Below are 21,013 nucleotides of genomic sequence, written 5' to 3'. Positions count from 1 at the left end.
GTTAATGTTAATGATAACATTTCTCCAAGAAACATTAGGTCTTACACTCGTCTGTCGTGCAAAATATCCATAAAATCTAATATTAGTACTTAAGTTTTTTTTTAGTCAAGCCAAATTGAAGCCTATACCCTCTTGTTATGCTAAGCGTGTCACTTTGAAGTCCAAAATATGAATAATTGAACTGTAATTACTGCTTGTATTTAATTACCAAGCGGATTATTAAGAAATACATAAGGATTAATATTTTCCCCCCCGTAGTTTGTGCATGTGCACAGGAATTCTAAAACCAAAATAAACTAAAGCCAAATATTGCAATCATTTTTGTTAAATGGATTGTGAATCAGCGCTTGACCAACCAGTTATCGTGCTGTAAAGCAACATTTTCGGTCTATTTTGTTGCTACAAAACATACAGGTTGGCTAAAAAACAAGTGCATTCCCGTTTCTATGGAGGTTTTGGGATTATACTGAGCAACTTTTACTATTGGACTAACCCCAAAATCGCGAAAAAAATGTATGTTTACATATTGATCACACTACTTTTAGCTTCCCGTATCGATTGGCGGAAGGTGACTGCTATAGTCATTGGCCTGTCCTAACAAATCACAAAGAAAAATTTAAACATTTGAAACCTTATTGTTAACAATGGCCAATTACTATGTAGTGGCCAATAGCTATAGGAATCACCCTAGTTGCTTGGCGTAAAAATTACAATTTATAACCTCTAGCCGCCCAGAAACCTATAAAAAGGTCTCCGGTTCCATTCTAATTTGAACTTTGTGTTGACAAAATAAAATTTAATTTTGCTTGGCAAAGTTTGACGTATGGGGCTGGTTGATAATACTGAAAAACCTTAATGTTATAAACTCGGAAAAAGCAGTAAGGGCTCCACCACCGACCAAAGCGTAATAAACAGCAAAATAGTTAAGAAATGCGTTTATTTACATACAATTGTAAAGTCCGGTTAGAGACAAGCCTTAACTTTTAAAGTATTAAACTCTTAAAATGCAAAATTATACATACAATTGGTAATAAGTTAACAGTTCAAATATCATCGAATTAGGTACAGCAACATTTTCGGTCTATTTTGTTGCTACAATACATACAGGATGGCTAAAAAATAACTGCATTCCCGTTCCCCAGGGAGGTTTTGGGATTATACTGAGCAACTTTTACTATGGGAACAACACCGAAATCGCGAAAAAAAAATTTGGCGGTTTCATACATTTTGGCTGGTCCATTTTCTATGGGAGGGTATTGAGGGTAAATTTTATTTTCGGGATTTCGGGGTTGGTCCTATAGTAAAACTTGCTCAGTATAATCCTAAAACCTCCCTGGCAATGGGAAAGTAGTTGTTTTTTAGCCATCGCGTATAGGCTATACAGCAAATACCTTCTAAAACTTAAGTTATTAATCTAAATAAAAACAGTATTTTTAATACAGTCTAGCGGACCAGTTTGTCAGCTAAATATTGTCACAGTATTGATCAAAGATTTTTCATCTTACAGAAAATCTTACAAAAAATGGCTGGATTTTGTCGAAATTAGACTTGACCGTCGTAAAAATAAGACCCATAATCCGAGTCACGTACACATTCTAAGGTAAAAATGTAGTTAATAAATGTATGTTTAAAACAATTTCGAAATATGTATGTAATCAATCGTATAGCACCCAGACTGACTAATATTATTACAATTTGAGAAATAATGCCAAATCGTTCAGTAGTATGTCAATGTTTTTCTTAATATAGCAGTACGAAAAATTATAAAATACTGTAAAAATGGAAGATCTCCACTTAACAAATTTATATTGCTGTATATTTAATATAATAACTACCTTAAATTATTAGTTACAAATGGAATGTATTAGGTAACATATTTGAAATGCGCGTTCTAATGCTATCTATATGTCGGCGGCCGATCGTAAGATCAGGCAGATCGTAATGTTCCTGTGTAATGTTTTGACGATAGTCACAATAAACCAATATATAGGTAGGATAGGTTCGTTAGGTTGCTTCATATGCCCGAAGGGCAAACTGCCCAGAAATAGGAGCCCCGTCGACTCACGAGGACGGGTCAAAGATTTTCACGTTTCACGCTATGCCTAGGAATTTCACGATATGCCTGATATTACGATCGGCCGCCGACATATATAACACCTCGGTTTAAATAATTTACTATAAACTACTTTATATAATTTAAAATATCTCCAACGTCTTAATAAAACTGGTAAACAACGAACAAGGCTTTGGATTCAGGCACATCGAATAATTTAATACTACACAGTCTAAATAACCTCGTGCCGCCCAATGTACATTAGGATATACACTCAGTTTCGATGGAATGTCAACCTTAATTAAAAAGAAAGTAGGTAGCATTTCATTTGTCTTGTAAAATTTTCGAACAAATGAAAATGAACCCAATTGAAAATACAACAAGATTCTAATTTCCTTGGCTATAATTTTGTATGGTGGGCGGCACGAGGATAAAATAGCTAGAATACTATGGTTAATTTTTTTAGCATTAGAGAAAAGGTAAAACAATCTTGATGTGTCTTTTAATTGAAAAACACGGTTTAAAAATAAGTCACAACAAGTATGTAACAATTATGAATCTAATACGATCATTTATATTCTTCTGCTTTCATAACTAATAGTTACTGATTTTTAAAAAGCGTTTTTCAATTAAAAGACATGTCAAGATCGCTTAAAAAACGAACTATACATATATAGTATATACGGCTGTCCAACTTCTGTTTATATTTGTTAGGATTGTTTTGCAAGAAGTTAATTTTGTTTCCAAATTACCCGCTAGATGTCGTTATACCATGTGTCAAATTTCCTACATCGCGGTATTAAGATTTTTCTGCAAAACACGACGTCTGGCTGATATTAAATATTGTCAAGCTTTTAGAACAGTTATACCTCTAACGAAATTATACATTATTGTACAGTCATTAGAGTGTTATTCTTTTGGGCCCTTTTTACAACGGCCAAGGAATATAATTTCTGACCCTTTTCATACTTTTCACAGTGACAATAGGGAAGTTTCCTCTATAGACTTAAAATAAATTATTGTACACCGTGCACGAAATAAAGCACCAGATAATTATTAGAATAACATAGATAGCAGTTATTTTTAAACACAATTACTATTTAATAAATCGGATTGAAATATAACCGTGACGTCACTATACTCGTTTTCATAAAAAATCCATATTAGCAAATCGTTTTGACAGTTCTAAAAAAGAAGCTGATTTGACTAGTAGGAAAGTAGCCTATAGTGCCTATATATGTGGTGCCTAGCGATTTTCGTATTAATTGTCACTGTGGCAAGGTACGAACTGAGTCGGAAATTAAATGCTTTTGACTGTACAAAGGGTATTTATCAATTTTTTTACCTACAGTGAACTAGACTACCTTATATTGAAGCCCTCAAAATATCGACCGTGACAATGATAATACTAAGGCCCCCGCCACATCTAGCGTCTTTCGAGCGTCGGCGCGGTCGGCGTCTGGTCAGCGCTATGGAAAATGACGTCGCTGCGCAGTTGCGTCGAGCAGCGGCCATGGAGTTGTAGACGCCGATGCTCGAAAGACGCTAGATGTGGGGGGAGGGGGGGGGGGGGCTAAAGCAGTTCTTGAATCTAAAACCCTCTTAGAGTATTACCGACTTGTACATTTCTAGATGTATTTTCTATTTTATACATGTCTTGTTGCCAGCCGGTTAGAAGAAAATGATAGGGTGGGTATTCCACCTATACAATTTCTTTGTTCAATGTGTATTGCGTCTCACATTTTGCTTTAACGAAAGAGTGAGACGCAGTGACATTGGACAAAGAAATAGGACAGGTGGAATACCACGTCCATAAATTACGTCATCGATTTTTGACGGTTTTTGACCCCCCTAAAATCATCCAAAGTCATGCTACCATCATCCGATGTCCAGACCCCCCCCCCCCTAATTTGAAATGACGTAATTTATGAATAGCCCCTTAGATGCAAAGATTGGTTAGTTGTATAAGAGTTGTAAAGTTGAACAAGAATCCTGCTCCCGAGTTTCACAAGTTGAAGTAAACGGCGCTGTAAGGCGCACAAATTTTTGTGGTAACTCAAAAAAAAAAAATCGCTTATTTTGCATAAGGTTTTTCCTAAGTGTCGAATCCTCCTTTTAAGTTTGACACTTGTGTTAGGAGGTATTCGCTCTTTCATACAGTGGTGAAGTTAAAAAATATGTTTAACAATATTAAACTAAATTAACTGAATCGGTAAGTCAACTTTGTCAAAATTTGATGTATGTTTGGTTAGAATTTATTATATTATAATGACTGTCCAAATTGGCATCTGAAAGGCGGGCAATATTAATGTATAACGCCTAAAGATACCGCACATAAAGGAATTACATTATTCTTTATAGTTTATTTATTGCTACTGATTAATTTAAAATAATTATACATTAATTAAATTGCATTTTGTTAAGAACACGTCAGGGAAGCAAAGCGTTTATACAATTTTAATTTGGCAAGGTGAAGGAAGATCGTGTTAATACTACCTAAAATGGCTTTAGCTGACTATACTTTTATAAATTAAGTTAACATAAACTTAAATAAGTATACATAAGTTAACATGAAAGAAATCTAGCGTTGCAAATAAAACGTTAAACAAAGTGCGAAATTATATAGTCCTTCTTATAAAGGATGTGTAAAAAAATAAGTATATTCCCGTTGCCAGGGAGGTTTCGGGATTATACTGAGCAACTTTTACTGTGGGACCAACTCCGAAATCGCGAAAAAGTAAGTTTCGTTTTGTAAAGCAACGCTGGATTATATTTCACGACAATGTTTTTAAACTACGTACTAATAATACACTAATTTAGCAAAAACAGCACTATTTATCACCCAAATTATCTTATATTTTCTCACAAGAAACTTTTTCTACCCAAAATAGGAATGTACATAAGGCACTTGTAAGCATGCTACTCAAGCCTGGCAAGATTTTAAATTTTGATCACTAGACTTAGCCTTATTATTGGTTAATAAAAATTGCCTACTCAAGACCTAGTCTCAGGAACTAGCACAAACCGCTTTAAAAACTTTCACAGCGTCTAAAATGGCGGGCGTTTATACAGCTTATATAGAAAATACTAAGTATAGCCCGTGTAAGACGTTTAAGCCTGATATAGGAGCATTCCATGAAATTGTCTACCGTTTGTCCCGTACAAACGCGATTTTCTGAAGATTTGCAGATATGAGAGTTTCCTTTTTTATGACAAATGGTCAAAAATGTACACAGAAAAATAATCGCCTGCTTTAAATGCCGAAAAAAAAGTCGCAACACAGGAAATAAAATGCGTTTGTATGGGACAGCCCGTGGAACGCTCCTATAAAATAATAGGCAACACCATCATACTTATATGGATGAAATGTTTTTTAAAGTGGTATTTTCACCCTATATTCATATTGCATCGATTCCGCACCTACCAGACAGAGAAAGGCCACTAGCTCACAAAAATAACTCTATAATATCACTAGATCCTTTGATTTAAAGTAGTCTACGCCGTAGTATCCGAAGGTCCCTCATTCTTCAACGTCTTCAGATTGACCGTGGACAGCTGACTGACGGGCACGCTGGCCGAATCGCTGTAAGTATTCGAGCCTCGCACGGGGCCCCATCTGCTGAAATGTTTAGTTAACACTCCGTCGTAGTCCAATTCGCTACCTTCCTGCGAAGAGCAGGTAGCTACCGTGCTGGTGCTTTTGACTGTATCATATTTGCTGTCTATGGACGGTAAGTCTATCATGACGGCTTCCAGCGCTCTGTCTTGTTTCAAACTCTGCTGAGATATGCTGCGTTTCATGCCGGTTTCCTCAGTCTGTCTGAAGAGTTGTTCGGACCTGCTCTGTCTGTTAAGTTTCTTATTAAAGTTGACTGGGCTCTTTGCTCTTATAACAGGTTTATTAACAGCCGGTTTCGAGCGTTCAATTTTTCTAGATTCCTCGGCGATGCTGCCTTGTTTTGGTTCGAAGTCGTTTCCGTATGCCATTATAGGGTCTCTTCTCTCGTCCGCGCCAGAGAATACAGAGAAGCCTGATATTTTCTCTGAGACTAGTTTCAGATTGGAGGTGGATCCGTACCTCTGTTCCTTAGAGAGCTTGCCGCGTTTGGTTGTGTTATTAGCGCTGGTCGCAGCGGATTTAGTAGCTCTGTGATTGAGAGGGCTAATGCTCCTACGTCGAGTGTCTGGAGTGTTAGCGATCAAGTTAAGACTTGTTCTGGAGCGGCTAAGGGAGCCCATGAAGGAGTTTCTCTGGTGGTAGGCCGTTAGGACATGTTGTAGGACGTTCTTGGGCCACGGGGCGTCTAGATAGATAGTGCGGTCGGGGATGGGCCTGCCATATTTGGCCTCGTGGTCGTCCAGCTGCTTGGCGAAGGTCTGTATGAGCGTCTGCAGACAAGGGCCGGTTTAGTGTGGGCGGCGGTGGACGGCACACACATAGAGCCTGGGGAATGTGGTTTGGAACGCGTATCGTGGAAGAATACTAGGCAAAATGAGACTATCAGAATATAAAACAATATCATGGCATTAGGCAAACAAGATCATCTAAATTAAAGTTGCCTCTGAATTCTTAATTACGTTGCTCTAAGAAAAAAAAAGGAATTTTTACTTTATTTAATGTACAAAAGGAAGCATTAATGCCATGAGCGCGTTCTCTACCAATTAACATTCAGGAAAAGCAGATAAACTGTTATTATTATCATAATTTCTTTATATAAGTAATCTTTACCTCTTCAATTCAAGAAACCTACGTCCTTATCTGTTCGTCTGTCTGTTTAGTATCCAAAAAATCAATATAAGTATATTTTATACGCGTTCCATAACCATTTGGACATAATAAAAGTTACAACCTGCGACGTACACAACCCCAGCCTATCTATACCGCTACATTTCTCCTGGGTACCTGCCTCCTGTTCCTGTATTTTTGGACCCGACCACCAATTAGTGAAGCTACAGCATGCCACGACCATGCCCCGTGTTACATGCTCCACAACATGCCAGGTATGTACAAGATTGAGTACAGTCAACATCAATAATAGTCCATTATTTGTACTTTGTTGGTTTAATATATGGGTACAGTTAGACCAAGATAAGTTTGCAGCATTTTGATAGCCGGTGCAAATGCTATTTAAGTTTTGAGTATTTAGTAACTGCAAATTTTCTGTACAAAACTGTCTGCCGATTTTTGCGGGGGAGGGGCACGTCAACTGTATGGCTATTTGTGCGTGGTTTGTACGTAACGTACAAATAGCCATGTCAGATAAACGTCAGTCCATACAAAAGTTTGCACAATTGTGCAACGTTTTCGGCAGAGGGGTAAGCTCTTAAAGGCGACTCCGGTTATTAAATGCTCTAAGCTATTTAACGTCTAAATTTCATAGAAGTTTGACGTTTAAAATAACACTTGCAGTCTGGGCTATAATAATCGTTGCCAACTTCCTTGCCAGCTTGGTCTAACTCTACAAATGTAGTGAATAATCCTTTACCATCGTATTTTTACGGAAACGCACGAACGTGTTTATGCTATTTCAATTTCAGTCTGTCCTGTGTACAAAAAGTACTGAGGTTGACTGATGTAAGTGATGTAGCATGACAAATACGAACGTTTCCGAGAATATACGATGGCAAAGAATTGTTCACTACACCTGTACCCCACTTCTAATTTAACTTAAGATAAAGTCTAATATAGTTTTCGAATGTTTATTTTTAGGTTTATATAATTAAAGTGTCAAATTTATATAATGACTAAAATGATATTGACTGTACATACATGCATACATCGCGCAGTTTAACACATAGATAATATGGATGAATGGTCTTTTTACAATGTTTTATTGGATACGAGCGGCATATGCAAAATTTACTAATCTACTTAGCTATGCTAATTAAAAAAATAATTTAATTTCAATCGACAAAACAGTTCACTGTGACAGTACCATGTTATAATTCCGTGCCTTTTATTCCTATTGTCAACATTTTTACCATCTTTTATCAAGTTCATAAACTAATGAATCTGGAACATTAGAAGAATAAAAACACGAACAAAATTTATAACAGAGACATGGTACAGTTAAATAAAATTGTATTTTTGCGTATTCATGACGTCAGTTGCCGTTTTACAACAGATTGCAACTACAGTATACAAGGTGTAACCAAAATAGTGGGGATCCGTTTAAGGGCATATTTGGTATAGTGTTCTGATTAGGAAAAAGTAGTTTTTTGCGACGCGAAAGCAAAAAATCTTTTTCTATGGGACAGGTCGTCGAAGTCGGTCAACCTTCCATACAAAAGCCAACAATTATTCGGGCCAAAACAAATGATTTTTTTCCTAATCAAAACACCGTACCGAATACGCACCCCCAGTAGTTTTGTTACACCTTGAATACAGTAATTTATTGGTAAAAGAAACATATACATTTACACGTCATTTAATCCAATCTCTCGAATAAGGTTCAAATTACTTCAAAGATGCTTCCAGCCCGAGCTAGACGAATCTAGCCTGATTGTCAATAATCCCTTGTAACAAAGACCATCCCTCCAAAGCCACAGTAAAATAGACCTTATCAGCTTGTGATAGGGCCCATGCACTCACCATCTTGCGGTCGCCGAGCGTGGCGCGCCACTCCTTCAGCTCGTGGGAGTAGCGCTCCTCGACCGCCTTCATCTTGTTGCTCTCGTGGTTCATGAGGGCTTTGCGCTTCTCGTTCTGGTATTGCTCCAGCTCGCGGAGCAACGCCTGGGGAAACATTTAGAAACTTACCCCCTTATTCATAAGTCTACTAAAGTTGACAAGCCGATCATTATCGTTTGCCTTTTCCATCATACCAATACATCGGAAAGGGATAAACGATTATTATCGGCTTGGTCAACTTTAGTAGACGTTTATGAATAGGAAGGTTAACCTTTTGAATGCCAAACGGCGCATCCGTTTGCCGTGCCACTGACGCCACGGGGGTAAAATTTAGTTTTGTGAATAAAACAATGCCAACCTAAAAGTGGAGTGTTTTTCAGTAGGTTTTCATCAAAAATCGACGTCAAATGCTGTCTTTGGCGTCGTTGTCACGATTTTGCGTTGACGTCAATTGCCGTCTGTGGCGTTCAAAAGGTTAAATACCGGTGGCTGTGAGCAGTAGATCGAGCATTGCTTACAACTGAATAAATGTATGGCTGCGCCTCCGCAAACAAATAAAATCTTAAACTATACAATCTGCTCACAAAATCAACCTTGTCGGAACGCATTAAGGTTGATTTTGGGCTGTAGCTTCAGCGATCAAAGGGTTAATACCATAGACTAGGAATCCTCTAGACCGAGTTTAGAGCAATTACTCGTATTTCATGCAACCGATGATGCCAAAAATGCGGGGGTGCGCGGGACGAGGTGAGCGAAGTCCTGTGCCGTGATTGGTCCGTTCAAAGACACGGACGTCACACAAAGACACTTTCGACTCGAACATAGAGTAAAATTACCGTATGCGTGGCAGAGGGGGTAGCGCGACTATGCTCAGTCTGGAGGATGTTTTGTCTGTGGTTAATACTGACCTCCCCGGCAGCCTTGAGCTCTTCTCTCGCCTTGGCGTGCTTGGTGGCCAGCCTCTGCTGCTCGGCGCGATACCGCCGCTTCTCGTTCTCTTGGAACTGTAGTAAAATAGATTCATTTAGAACATAGATGTTAATAATAGCACCAAATCTAGCTGACCGATTATAGACCTTATATTGTTGAGATAAGGACAATAAAGCTATGTGATTAAGGAAATATATAAAATTATCTAAGTATTCAAACAATAGATTAAATAAATTTATTCGTAACGTGGAATGTATCCTGGATACGGCTCCGAAATATTTAAACCCTTCCCAAAATAGATAGGATTATTTCTAAGTTCAATGGGTATAATTATTAGCATAAAAATAGACTTGCTAAATATTGCCAAGTTGTAGGAATACAATAAATATTGCCAAGCTTATACAGCCCTATTGTTTAGGTTTCCATCCCGAGACCAAATATTTTTTGTTTTAACTCTATTCTAAATTTCCTTCTTCAGCCGTCCGAGCCACTGCCTGTCCCTTGGCTAGTACTTCGTAGCTGCTTTTGCTATACGGATCTCAACTCTATTGTAAAGCAGTAAAGTACCTTCTTGAGCCTTTCGCGTTCGTCCTCGTGGTGCGCGCCGATGCGCAGCGACTCGCGGAACATCATCTCGCGCGCGCGCATCTCGCCGCGGATGCGCTTGGGCAACGAGCGCTTCTCCACCGCCTGCCCTTTGGCTAGCTCCTCCTTGCGGGTGTGTGGATATACGGATCTCAACTCTATTGTAAAGCAGTAAAGTACCTTTTTGAGCCGCTCGCGCTCGTCCTCGTGGTGCGCGCCGATGCGCAGCGACTCGCGGAACATCATCTCGCGCGCGCGCATCTCGCCGCGGATGCGCTTGGGCAGCGAGCGCTTCTCCACCGCCTGCCCTTTGGCTAGCTCTTCTTCTTTGCGGGTGTTTTTCCTGAAAAACAGTAGTGTGTTATAACTATTCTATTATAGGAGCGTTTATAAGCTATTGTTCTTAAGGCAGTCTCTATCTACGCCTCAAGACGAGCTCAAAATAAGATTGTGTTGATTTAAGGTAGAGTTGATATTACTTTTATTTCAGGATTTTCCTGTTGTAAACAGAGCTGGCAGGAGATTTGTATTGAGATGTTAAATACAAACTTGAACTACCTGCGCCTAAATTACAAATATATAGGAAAAGCCCTCTTTATGCAGCAGCTAAATGCTACAATCATATTCCGGACTTTATAAAGGCAGAGGAAAGAGAGACAACATATACAAAAAGATTGAAAGGGTTCCTTGCGAGAAAAGTATATTATTCTATTAATGATTTCTTTGCAGATAGCTTTAATATGTAATTTATTAGTTTTATTTATATAATTTAATAATTTAATAGGATGCTACTTATTGTGCTGTATTGCATGACATATGTAAATATTATAAATCTTAGTTTAAGGAAATGTTTGTCATACCCTTTTAGGGTCCATGAGGTACTTACTTGTATAAATGTTGTAACATCTCTTGTTGTAACCATGGCACAATAAATGATTGATTGATTGATTGATTGATTGATTGATTGAAATTTCACATGTAAACCCCGAACCAGCTATTAATACACAAATTCTACTTATGGCAGGCGTGGCTCACTCCGCGATTTCGTCGCTTTGCTACAAGTAGCTAAAAGTGCATCCGTTCCACACCAATTTTGGGGTTTGCCATAAGCCGCGCGTGGCGCTGTCGCCACCTAGCGGCCATATCTGTTCTGATCGTAACAGACGCGTTTTGTTAGAGAGTGAGTCTTCTGTACTTAGTACTATTATTTATTCTGTGCTTATAGGCAGTTGTGTGCTTAACAGCAACGTCGACTCAGCTATGGGTAAGTTAATTATTCCGTCCGTCCGCTCCGTCCGGTGTCCGTTGGCTCGTTGGGTGGACGACATCCGGAAAATTGCGGGTCACTACTGGATGAGATTAGCTCAGGACCGGGACAAGTGGCGTACTAGAAGAGAGGCCTATGCTCAGCAGTGGGCGATAAAGGGCTGATATGATGATGATGATGAAGTTAATTATTTGACAGTTATCAAACAGCATGACAATTTGACCTCAAAAAAGCTTACAATTCTGTCACATAGAGCACGATCGTCACTTTTGACGTCCCTTATTTATAAAAGATGGTAAGAAAAGTTTTTTTAATCTTTATTTAATAAAAGGGTTTTATGGTATGAAAGTAGAAAATGAAGTACCTACCTCTTGATCTGTTCTAGTTCCTTGTCGTGTCGGACTAGCATCTGGTGTCGCCGCAGCAGGAACTCCTCCTTGAGCTGTCGCTTGGCCAGCTGGTGCCGCTCGTGGATCTGTACCCTAGCCACTGTACCACTATATGTGAGCCTACCTCTTGATCTGTTCTAGTTCCTTGTCGTGTCGGACTAGCATCTGGTGTCGCCGCAGCAGGAACTCCTCCTTGAGCTGCCGCTTGGCCAGCTGGTGCCGCTCGTGGATCTGTACCCTAGCCACTGTACCACTATATGTGAGCCTACCTCTTGATCTGTTCTAGTTCCTTGTCGTGTCGGACTAGCATCTGGTGTCGCCGCAGCAGGAACTCCTCCTTGAGCTGTCGCTTGGCCAGCTGGTGCCGCTCGTGGATCTGTACCCTAACCACTGTACCACTATATGTGAGCCTACCTCTTGATCTGTTCTAGTTCCTTGTCGTGTCGGACTAGCATCTGGTGTCGCCGCAGCAGGAACTCCTCCTTGAGCTGTCGCTTGGCCAGCTGGTGCCGCTCGTGGATCTGTACCCTAGCCACTGTACCACTATATGTGAGCCTACCTCTTGATCTGTTCGAGTTCCTTGTCGTGTCGGACTAGCATCTGGTGTCGCCGCAGCAGGAACTCCTCCTTGAGCTGTCGCTTGGCCAGCTGGTGCCGCTCGTGGATCTGTACCCTAGCCACTGTACCACTATATGTGAGCCTACCTCTTGATCTGTTCTAGTTCCTTGTCGTGTCGGACTAGCATCTGGTGTCGCCGCAGCAGGAACTCCTCCTAGAGCTGTCGCTTGGCCAGCTGGTGCCGCTCGTGGATCTGTACCCTAGCCACTGTGCCACTATATGTGAGCCTACCTCTTGATCTGTTCTAGTTCCTTGTCGTGTCGGACTAGCATCTGGTGTCGCCGCAGCAGGAACTCCTCCTTGAGCTGTCGCTTGGCCAGCTGGTGCCGCTCGTGGATCTGTACCCTAGCCACTGTACCACTATATGTGAGCCTACCTCTTGATCTGTTCTAGTTCCTTGTCGTGTCGGACTAGCATCTGGTGTCGCCGCAGCAGGAACTCCTCCTTGAGCTGTCGCTTGGCCAGCTGGTGCCGCTCGTGGATCTGTACCCTAGCCACTGTGCCACTATATGTGAGCCTACCTCTTGATCTGTTCTAGTTCCTTGTCGTGTCGGACTAGCATCTGGTGTCGCCGCAGCAGGAACTCCTCCTAGAGCTGTCGCTTGGCCAGCTGGTGCCGCTCGTGGATCTGTACCCTAGCCACTGTGCCACTATATGTGAGCCTACCTCTTGATCTGTTCTAGTTCCTTGTCGTGTCGGACTAGCATCTGGTGTCGCCGCAGCAGGAACTCCTTGAGCTGTCGCTTGGCCAGCTGGTGCCGCTCGTGGATCTGTACCCTAGCCACTGTGCCACTATATGTGAGCCTACCTCTTGATCTGTTCTAGTTCCTTGTCGTGTCGGACTAGCATCTGGTGTCGCCGCAGCTGGAACTCCTTGAGCTGTCGCTTGGCCAGCTGGTGCCGCTCGTGGATCTGTACCCTAGCCACTGTACCACTATATGTGAGCCTACCTCTTGATCTGTTCTAGTTCCTTGTCGTGTCGGACTAGCATCTGGTGTCGCCGCAGCAGGAACTCCTCCTTGAGCTGTCGCTTGGCCAGCTGGTGCCGCTCGTGGATCTGTACCCTAGTCACTGTGCCACTATATGTGAGCCTACCTCTTGATCTGTTCTAGTTCCTTGTCGTGTCGGACTAGCATCTGGTGTCGCCGCAGCAGGAACTCCTCCTTGAGCTGCCGCTTGGCCAGCTGGTGCCGCTCGTGGATCTGTACCCTAGCCACTGTACCACTATATGTGAGCCTACCTCTTGATCTGTTCTAGTTCCTTGTCGTGTCGGACTAGCATCTGGTGTCGCCGCAGCAGGAACTCCTCCTTGAGCTGTCGCTTGGCCAGCTGGTGCCGCTCGTGGATCTGTACCCTAACCACTGTACCACTATATGTGAGCCTACCTCTTGATCTGTTCTAGTTCCTTGTCGTGTCGGACTAGCATCTGGTGTCGCCGCAGCAGGAACTCCTCCTTGAGCTGTCGCTTGGCCAGCTGGTGCCGCTCGTGGATCTGTACCCTAGCCACTGTACCACTATATGTGAGCCTACCTCTTGATCTGTTCGAGTTCCTTGTCGTGTCGGACTAGCATCTGGTGTCGCCGCAGCAGGAACTCCTCCTTGAGCTGTCGCTTGGCCAGCTGGTGCCGCTCGTGGATCTGTACCCTAGCCACTGTACCACTATATGTGAGCCTACCTCTTGATCTGTTCTAGTTCCTTGTCGTGTCGGACTAGCATCTGGTGTCGCCGCAGCAGGAACTCCTCCTAGAGCTGTCGCTTGGCCAGCTGGTGCCGCTCGTGGATCTGTACCCTAGCCACTGTGCCACTATATGTGAGCCTACCTCTTGATCTGTTCTAGTTCCTTGTCGTGTCGGACTAGCATCTGGTGTCGCCGCAGCAGGAACTCCTCCTTGAGCTGTCGCTTGGCCAGCTGGTGCCGCTCGTGGATCTGTACCCTAGCCACTGTACCACTATATGTGAGCCTACCTCTTGATCTGTTCTAGTTCCTTGTCGTGTCGGACTAGCATCTGGTGTCGCCGCAGCAGGAACTCCTCCTTGAGCTGTCGCTTGGCCAGCTGGTGCCGCTCGTGGATCTGTACCCTAGCCACTGTGCCACTATATGTGAGCCTACCTCTTGATCTGTTCTAGTTCCTTGTCGTGTCGGACTAGCATCTGGTGTCGCCGCAGCAGGAACTCCTCCTTGAGCTGTCGCTTGGCCAGCTGGTGCCGCTCGTGGATCTGTACCCTAGCCACTGTACCACTATATGTGAGCCTACCTCTTGATCTGTTCTAGTTCCTTGTCGTGTCGGACTAGCATCTGGTGTCGCCGCAGCAGGAACTCCTCCTTGAGCTGTCGCTTGGCCAGCTGGTGCCGCTCGTGGATCTGTACCCTAGCCACTGTACCACTATATGTGAGCCTACCTCTTGATCTGTTCTAGTTCCTTGTCGTGTCGGACTAGCATCTGGTGTCGCCGCAGCAGGAACTCCTCCTTGAGCTGTCGCTTGGCCAGCTGGTGCCGCTCGTGGATCTGTACCCTAGCCACTGTACCACTATATGTGAGCCTACCTCTTGATCTGTTCTAGTTCCTTGTCGTGTCGGACTAGCATCTGGTGTCGCCGCAGCAGGAACTCCTCCTTGAGCTGTCGCTTGGCCAGCTGGTGCCGCTCGTGGATCTGCTTTTCTTCCAACTCCCACAGGGCGGCCTCGCGGGTTCGCATTATCTGAGGGAAATTAAATTAGTAAAAAATTAGTATTCAAATAAAATATTGATAGTAATTTTTTAGGGGTACTTATAGTTCCACAACTTGACGTTAGATGTCGACTACGAAATAACGCGGGTTTTGCTGAGAAAACTGATGAATCTTTCTTTACTTATACTCTATCTATTACTCTATGATCCGCAGTGTAGAAACTTCCCATTCAATAAAATTTAGCGAACGCTTTAACGGTGACAGGCGGCTTGGTGCAACCGACCCTAAGTGCTGATTTAGACACGCTGCACGCCGTCTAAAGGCTCATTTAGACGATGCGAGAACTCGCATGAGTTTTATTACATTGCGGTTTTCGATCGGTCGGTTGAATTTGACGTAACCAACAGTCCGCAACGTAATTAAAATCGCACGCGAGTTCGCGCGCCGTATTAATCAGCCTTAAGTCGTGTACACACCTGTTGCCGCTGCTGCAGGTACTGCGTGTCTGTGAGCGCCTGCCGCTCGCGGTGGTGCTCGTGCATGCGGCGCAGCAGCGCGTCGCCCGCCTCGGCCAGCGACGCCACGAACGAGCGCTCGCGCTCCGCGTGCTCGGCGTCGAGCCGCGCGCGCCGCTGTCTGTACGCGTCTTTACGACGGTCCTTTGATACTAGCTCCACTTCCTGAGGACAAACGATTCGGGAATTTAAAACTAAGCACATGATACGACCATGAAATGATTGCGAAAAATTCGCGCGAGCGTTTCTAGGTCTGTCTCGTAAAGATACAGACTATGGAGGTACCTACCTTTGGTTACCTACCTAGGTAGTAGGTACCAAAACTCTAATAACTGTATACCTGTTTGAGCAGCCGCAGCTCCTGTTTGAGCTGGTCCCGGAAGTGCCTGAGGTCCCGCTCGTGCTCGGCCCGCAGCCTCTTGGCGGCCTGCCGCAGCTCGGCCTCCAGCTGCTGCTCGGCGCGCTCGGCGGCGGCGCGCTGCGCTCGCGCGAGCGTCTCCAGGTCTGTCTCGTGCGCTCGCGCTAGAGACGCCAGCTCCGCTTCGAATCTAAAACAAAATATTAAACATTCTAATACTGAGTAAAACTGCAGGAATGCTTTTAAAAGTGAAAGTGAAACGGCATAAAGAAAATAGAACATTTTTTTGCTGCTTCTGCTCCTGCTCCTGTGGCACCTTGATCTCCCAGCTGGAGCCTGCGCTTGCCCGAGTGCTGGAGCCAGGCGAGGTGGTACACTCACCGCTTGTCCTGCTGCTCGCGCAGCTGCTGCTCCTTGGCGCTGAGGTCCTGGAACTGCTTCTGCTCCTGCTTCTGAAGCATCTTGATCTCGCGCAGCTCCTGCTTGCGAAGCGCGTGGTCGTCCCAGGTGCGCCCGCTTTCCTCGTCGCCCCATATGACCTGAAAATTAGGGTTTTGAAAATGCCGTTCGACAAATTACTAAATATCAGTCTAACTAGCAGTTCTGTCAATAAGTTTTATAACCGACGGCTAAATGATGTTCTCGTGTACCATCTCCGACACTGTTAACTGAGCATTGGTGGACCTTATGCCTTTTGTAATAAGGTCCACAGATGTACAGTTAGGAGTGTTGCTGTTTGTACGCTCAAACTTTCTAGCACAGACTGAACCCTGCTTTTATGATTGCTCAAACTTTCTAGCACAGACTAAACCCTGCTTTTATGATTGCTCAAACTTTCTAGCACAGACTGAACCCTGCTTTTATGATTGCTCAAACTTTCTAGCACAGACTGAACCCTGCTTTTATGATTGCTCAAACTTTCTAGCACAGACTGAACCCTGCTTTTATGATTGCTCAAACTTTCTAGCACAGACTGAACCCTGCTTTTATGATTGCTCAAACTTTCTAGCACAGACTGAACCCTGCTTTTATGATTGCTCAAACTCTCTAGCACAGACTGAACCCTGCTTTTATGATTGCTCAAACTTTCTAGCACAGACTGAACCCTGCTTTTATGATTGCTCAAACTTTCTAGCACAGACCGAACCCTGCTTTTATGATTGCTCAAACTTTCTAGCACAGACTGAACCCTGCTTTTATGATTGCTCAAATTTTCTAGCACAGACTGAACCCTGCTTTTATGATTGCTCAAACTTTCTAGCACAGACTGAACCCTGCTTTTATGATTGATAAGGCAATATATATAATTTCACTTACTTTGGAAGTGGTGGTGGTGACCATCACGCCATCTATCTCGAACTTTCTCGTGCGTTTCCTCGTCTTCTTCTTGAGGTTAGCCATGTGGATGTCTTCTTTCGACCTAAACACACAAACCTCACTGTAAAATAGTTCTAAATACGTCAACATAAAGATCCATTTCAATTTCTGCATAAGACTACTGTGTATAATAAAACCAACACACATTCACGAACTAAATTACGCGGTTAGCACACAGATGACGTCGCACCAGTGTGTGCGTGAGACAGTATTATGCACGTATAATCTAGCGATGTCCCGCTCGCTCATCGGATCCGCATCTAATGTGAAGTCCGCCTTATACTATGGGTAAAATAAGCCTAAATATGGCCGTTTGGCGGCAAAAATCTTGGCACTACAAATGAGGATCTGCAGTCCTAAAAAAATTTAGGCATCCTATGCCCTTTTCTGGGGGCTATGTGCAAGGGGTTCATTTAAAAACAATTACATTTCACAAACTAGGCAAGTGAGGTGTCATTTTCGTGTATTTTTCTGTGCTGAATCGAATGAGACTCACTAACATTACGGGCATGTATGAAAATACCGTAACATTCTAATAGTGTAGATTTGAAGAACAATGACACTAAATAGGTATCATACCTTTGTATCCTGTTGTTGGGCTGTCCATCCTGGTTCTTTCTCCGGAGCACCACTTGTTCTTCTTGGTTGCCATTCTCAAGGACTTGGCTGTCTTGGTTCACTCTGTAAAATACATAATATCAGTTAGGATTTTTATTTGGCCATTAAGTGGGTCCACACAGAACGAGCCGCCTCGCGGCGTCGACCGCATTGTCTCGGGCGAAGCACGTCTCCACGCGTCTCCGCGTTCCACCAAGCTGCTTCGCGCGGAAATATTCTCGCGAGGCGGCTCGTTTTGTGTGGACCCGGTTATTTATTATTACGCTACATGATATTTCATGTCTTTAGTCACAGAATAAATCTAGGTACAGAAGATTCACTCTCTAAGAAAACCTGTTTATTACGACAGATATGACCGTGAGGTGGCGCAAGCGTGAGCAGTCGTCCGTTCCGTAGCGGTGCACGGCAACTACTACTGCTAGATACCAAAATTGGTGTGGGTCGCATGTACTTGTAGCGACGCAACGAAATCACGGAGTGAGCCACGCCTGCTTTAGTCTCCGGTGTCACAGTGTATATGTGCGACTTGTAGGTATACATACATGACGCCGTTGTTGGGGTTGGAGTATCGGCGCGAGTCGTGCGAGTGCAAGGTGGCGAGCGAGTCCGCGTCGGCGCCCCGCCGGGACCCCTCTGACGCCACCGACCCGCTGTCCGACTGCGATCTCCTGCTACGACACGACAACAATGGGGTATACTTACATGACGCCGTTGTTGGGGTTGGAGTATCGGCGCGAGTCGTGCGAGTGCAAGGTGGCGAGCGAGTCCGCGTCGGCGCCCCGTCGGGACCCCTCTGACGCCACCGACCCGCTGTCCGACTGCGATCTCCTGCTATGAAACGACAACAATGGGGTATGTACTTTTTAGTATTTATTGTTACAGCGACAACAGAAATAAGTCATCTGTGAAAATTTTAACTGTCTAGATGTCACGGTTCATGAGATACAGCCTGGTGACAGACGGACAGTGGAGTCTTAGTAATAGTACAGAATAAATAATAGCACTAGGTACAGAAGACTCACTCTCTAACAAAACGCGTCTGTTACGATCAGCACAGATATGACCGCTAGGTGGCGACAGCGCCACGCGCGGCTTATGGCTTTCCCCAAAATTGGTGTGGAACGGAATGTACTTTTAGCTACCTGTAGCAAAGCGACGATTTCGCGGAGTGAGCCACGCCTGGTAATATGGTCCCGTTTTTACCCTTTGGGCACGGAACCCCGAAAACGCTTACCTTTCGAAACTGTCGGGACTGAGGCGCGCGACGCGCGACACGGGCGCGGCCGAGTCGCGCACGCGCGGCTCCTCGCTGCCCACCGTCACCACCGACACGTGCGACGTGTCCTGCAGGAACAACAAAACATCAATATTTGGATGTCGAAAATGTATGGAAAATGAACTAGGTTCGTTTTATTTATATATTTTTTAATATTTAACAAGCAGAAACGTCTGCGAACGATGCTATTAAGCTTAGAATAAATTGACATACATACATACATACATATAATCACGCCTATTTCCCGGAGGGGTAGGCAGAGACCACGGATTTCCACTTGCTACGATCCTGACATACCTCTTTCGCTTCCTTCACATTCATAACATTCCTCATACACGCTCGCCGAAAAAATAAATAATAATAATAATAATAAATTGAATAGTAGAAAAATTACTGTCTTGGGTGAGACTTGAACTCACGGCCTCTGGGACGTATAATTTTTCGACTATTCAATATAAATCTTTTTTTTATTTTTAATGTAATAATACATACGTTAATATTGACATTGTTGACGCTGTCGTCGAAGACGCCCGAGTCGCCGGCGGCGCCGGGGCTCAGTATCAGCACCTCGCTGCTGTCCAACCGGCGGCCTCGAGTTTAGTGGGATGGTGCAAGTGTTCCTAACAAGTCAAAGCCTCCTGGACTGAAGGGGTTAGCAACATAACACTCACGTTGATGTTGACATTGTTGACGCTGTCGTCGAAGACGCCCGAGTCGCCGGCGGCGCCGGGGCTCAGTATCAGCACCTCGCTGCTGTCCAACCGGCGGCCGCGAGTTTAGTGGGATGGTGCAAGTGTTCCTAACAAGTCAAAGCCTCCTGGACTGAAGGGGTTAGCAACATAACACTCACGTTGATGTTGACATTGTTGACGCTGTCGTCGAAGACGCCCGAGTCGCCGGCGGCGCCGGGGCTCAGTATCAGCACCTCGCTGCTGTCCAACCGGCGGCCGCGAGTTTAGTGGGATGGTGCAAGTGTTCCTAACAAGTCAAAGCCTCCTGGACTGAAGGGGTTAGCAACATAACACTCACGTTGATGTTGACATTGTTGACGCTGTCGTCGAAGACGCCCGAGTCGCCGGCGGCGCCGGGGCTCAGTATCAGCACCTCGCTGCTGTCCAACCGGCGGCCTCGAGTTTAGTGGGATGGTGCAAGTGTCCCTAACAAGTAAAAGCCTCCTGGACTGAAGGGGTTAGCAACATAACACTCACGTTGATGTTGACATTGTTGACGCTGTCGTCGAAGACGCCCGAGTCGCCGGCGGCGCCGGGGCTCAGTATCAGCACCTCGCTGCTGTCCAACCGGCGGCCTCGAGTTTAGTGGGATGGTGCAAGTGTCCCTAACAAGTCAAAGCCTCCTGGACTGAAGGGGTTAGCAACAAAACACTCACGTTGATGTTGACATTGTTGACGCTGTCGTCGAAGACGCCCGAGTCGCCGGCGGCGCCGGGGCTCAGTATCAGCACCTCGCTGCTGTCCAACCGGCGGCCTCGAGTTTAGTGGGATGGTGCAAGTGTCCCTAACAAGTCAAAGCCTCCTGGACTGAAGGGGTTAGCAACAAAACACTCACGTTGATGTTGACATTGTTGACGCTGTCGTCGAAGACGCCCGAGTCGCCGGCGGCGCCGGGGCTCAGTATCAGCACCTCGCTGCTGTCCAACCGGCGGCCTCGAGTTTAGTGGGATGGTGCAAGTGTCCCTAACAAGTCAAAGCCTCCTGGACTGAAGGGG

At 44.3% G+C, this 21,013-nt stretch overlaps 2 protein-coding genes across 3 annotated transcripts in view; both read right to left on the bottom strand.

Moving 5' to 3' along the window:
* The window catches only part of LOC134676165 (interleukin enhancer-binding factor 2 homolog), a 183,557-nt gene that overhangs the window by 8,237 nt on the left and 154,307 nt on the right, over positions 1 to 21,013 (bottom strand). The window contains exons 9-12 of one of the 2 annotated variants that reach the window (XM_063534450.1): positions 10,380 to 10,525; positions 9,593 to 9,688; positions 8,646 to 8,789; positions 3,966 to 6,442 (exon numbers count right to left, since the gene is read on the bottom strand). In XM_063534450.1, coding sequence (XP_063390520.1) covers positions 5,549 to 6,442; positions 8,646 to 8,789; positions 9,593 to 9,688; positions 10,380 to 10,525 — 1,280 coding nt within the window. In that variant the 3' untranslated portion in view covers positions 3,966 to 5,548. Of the gene's footprint in view, positions 1 to 3,965; positions 6,443 to 8,645; positions 8,790 to 9,592; positions 9,689 to 10,379; positions 10,526 to 21,013 lie in introns of those variants that run through there. The other variant, XM_063534451.1, reaches the window with a different exon arrangement.
* The window catches only part of LOC134676190 (uncharacterized), a 164,659-nt gene that overhangs the window by 34,468 nt on the left and 109,178 nt on the right, over positions 1 to 21,013 (bottom strand). The gene's annotated exons all lie outside the window — the stretch shown is intronic.

This window comes from Cydia fagiglandana, chromosome 24 (genome assembly GCF_963556715.1).
Source record: "Cydia fagiglandana chromosome 24, ilCydFagi1.1, whole genome shotgun sequence".
In the NCBI taxonomy this organism is placed as follows: Eukaryota; Metazoa; Arthropoda; class Insecta; order Lepidoptera; family Tortricidae; genus Cydia; species Cydia fagiglandana.
Note: the sequence above shows the minus strand (reverse complement) of the source record. Positions and strands in the feature narration are given on the sequence as shown.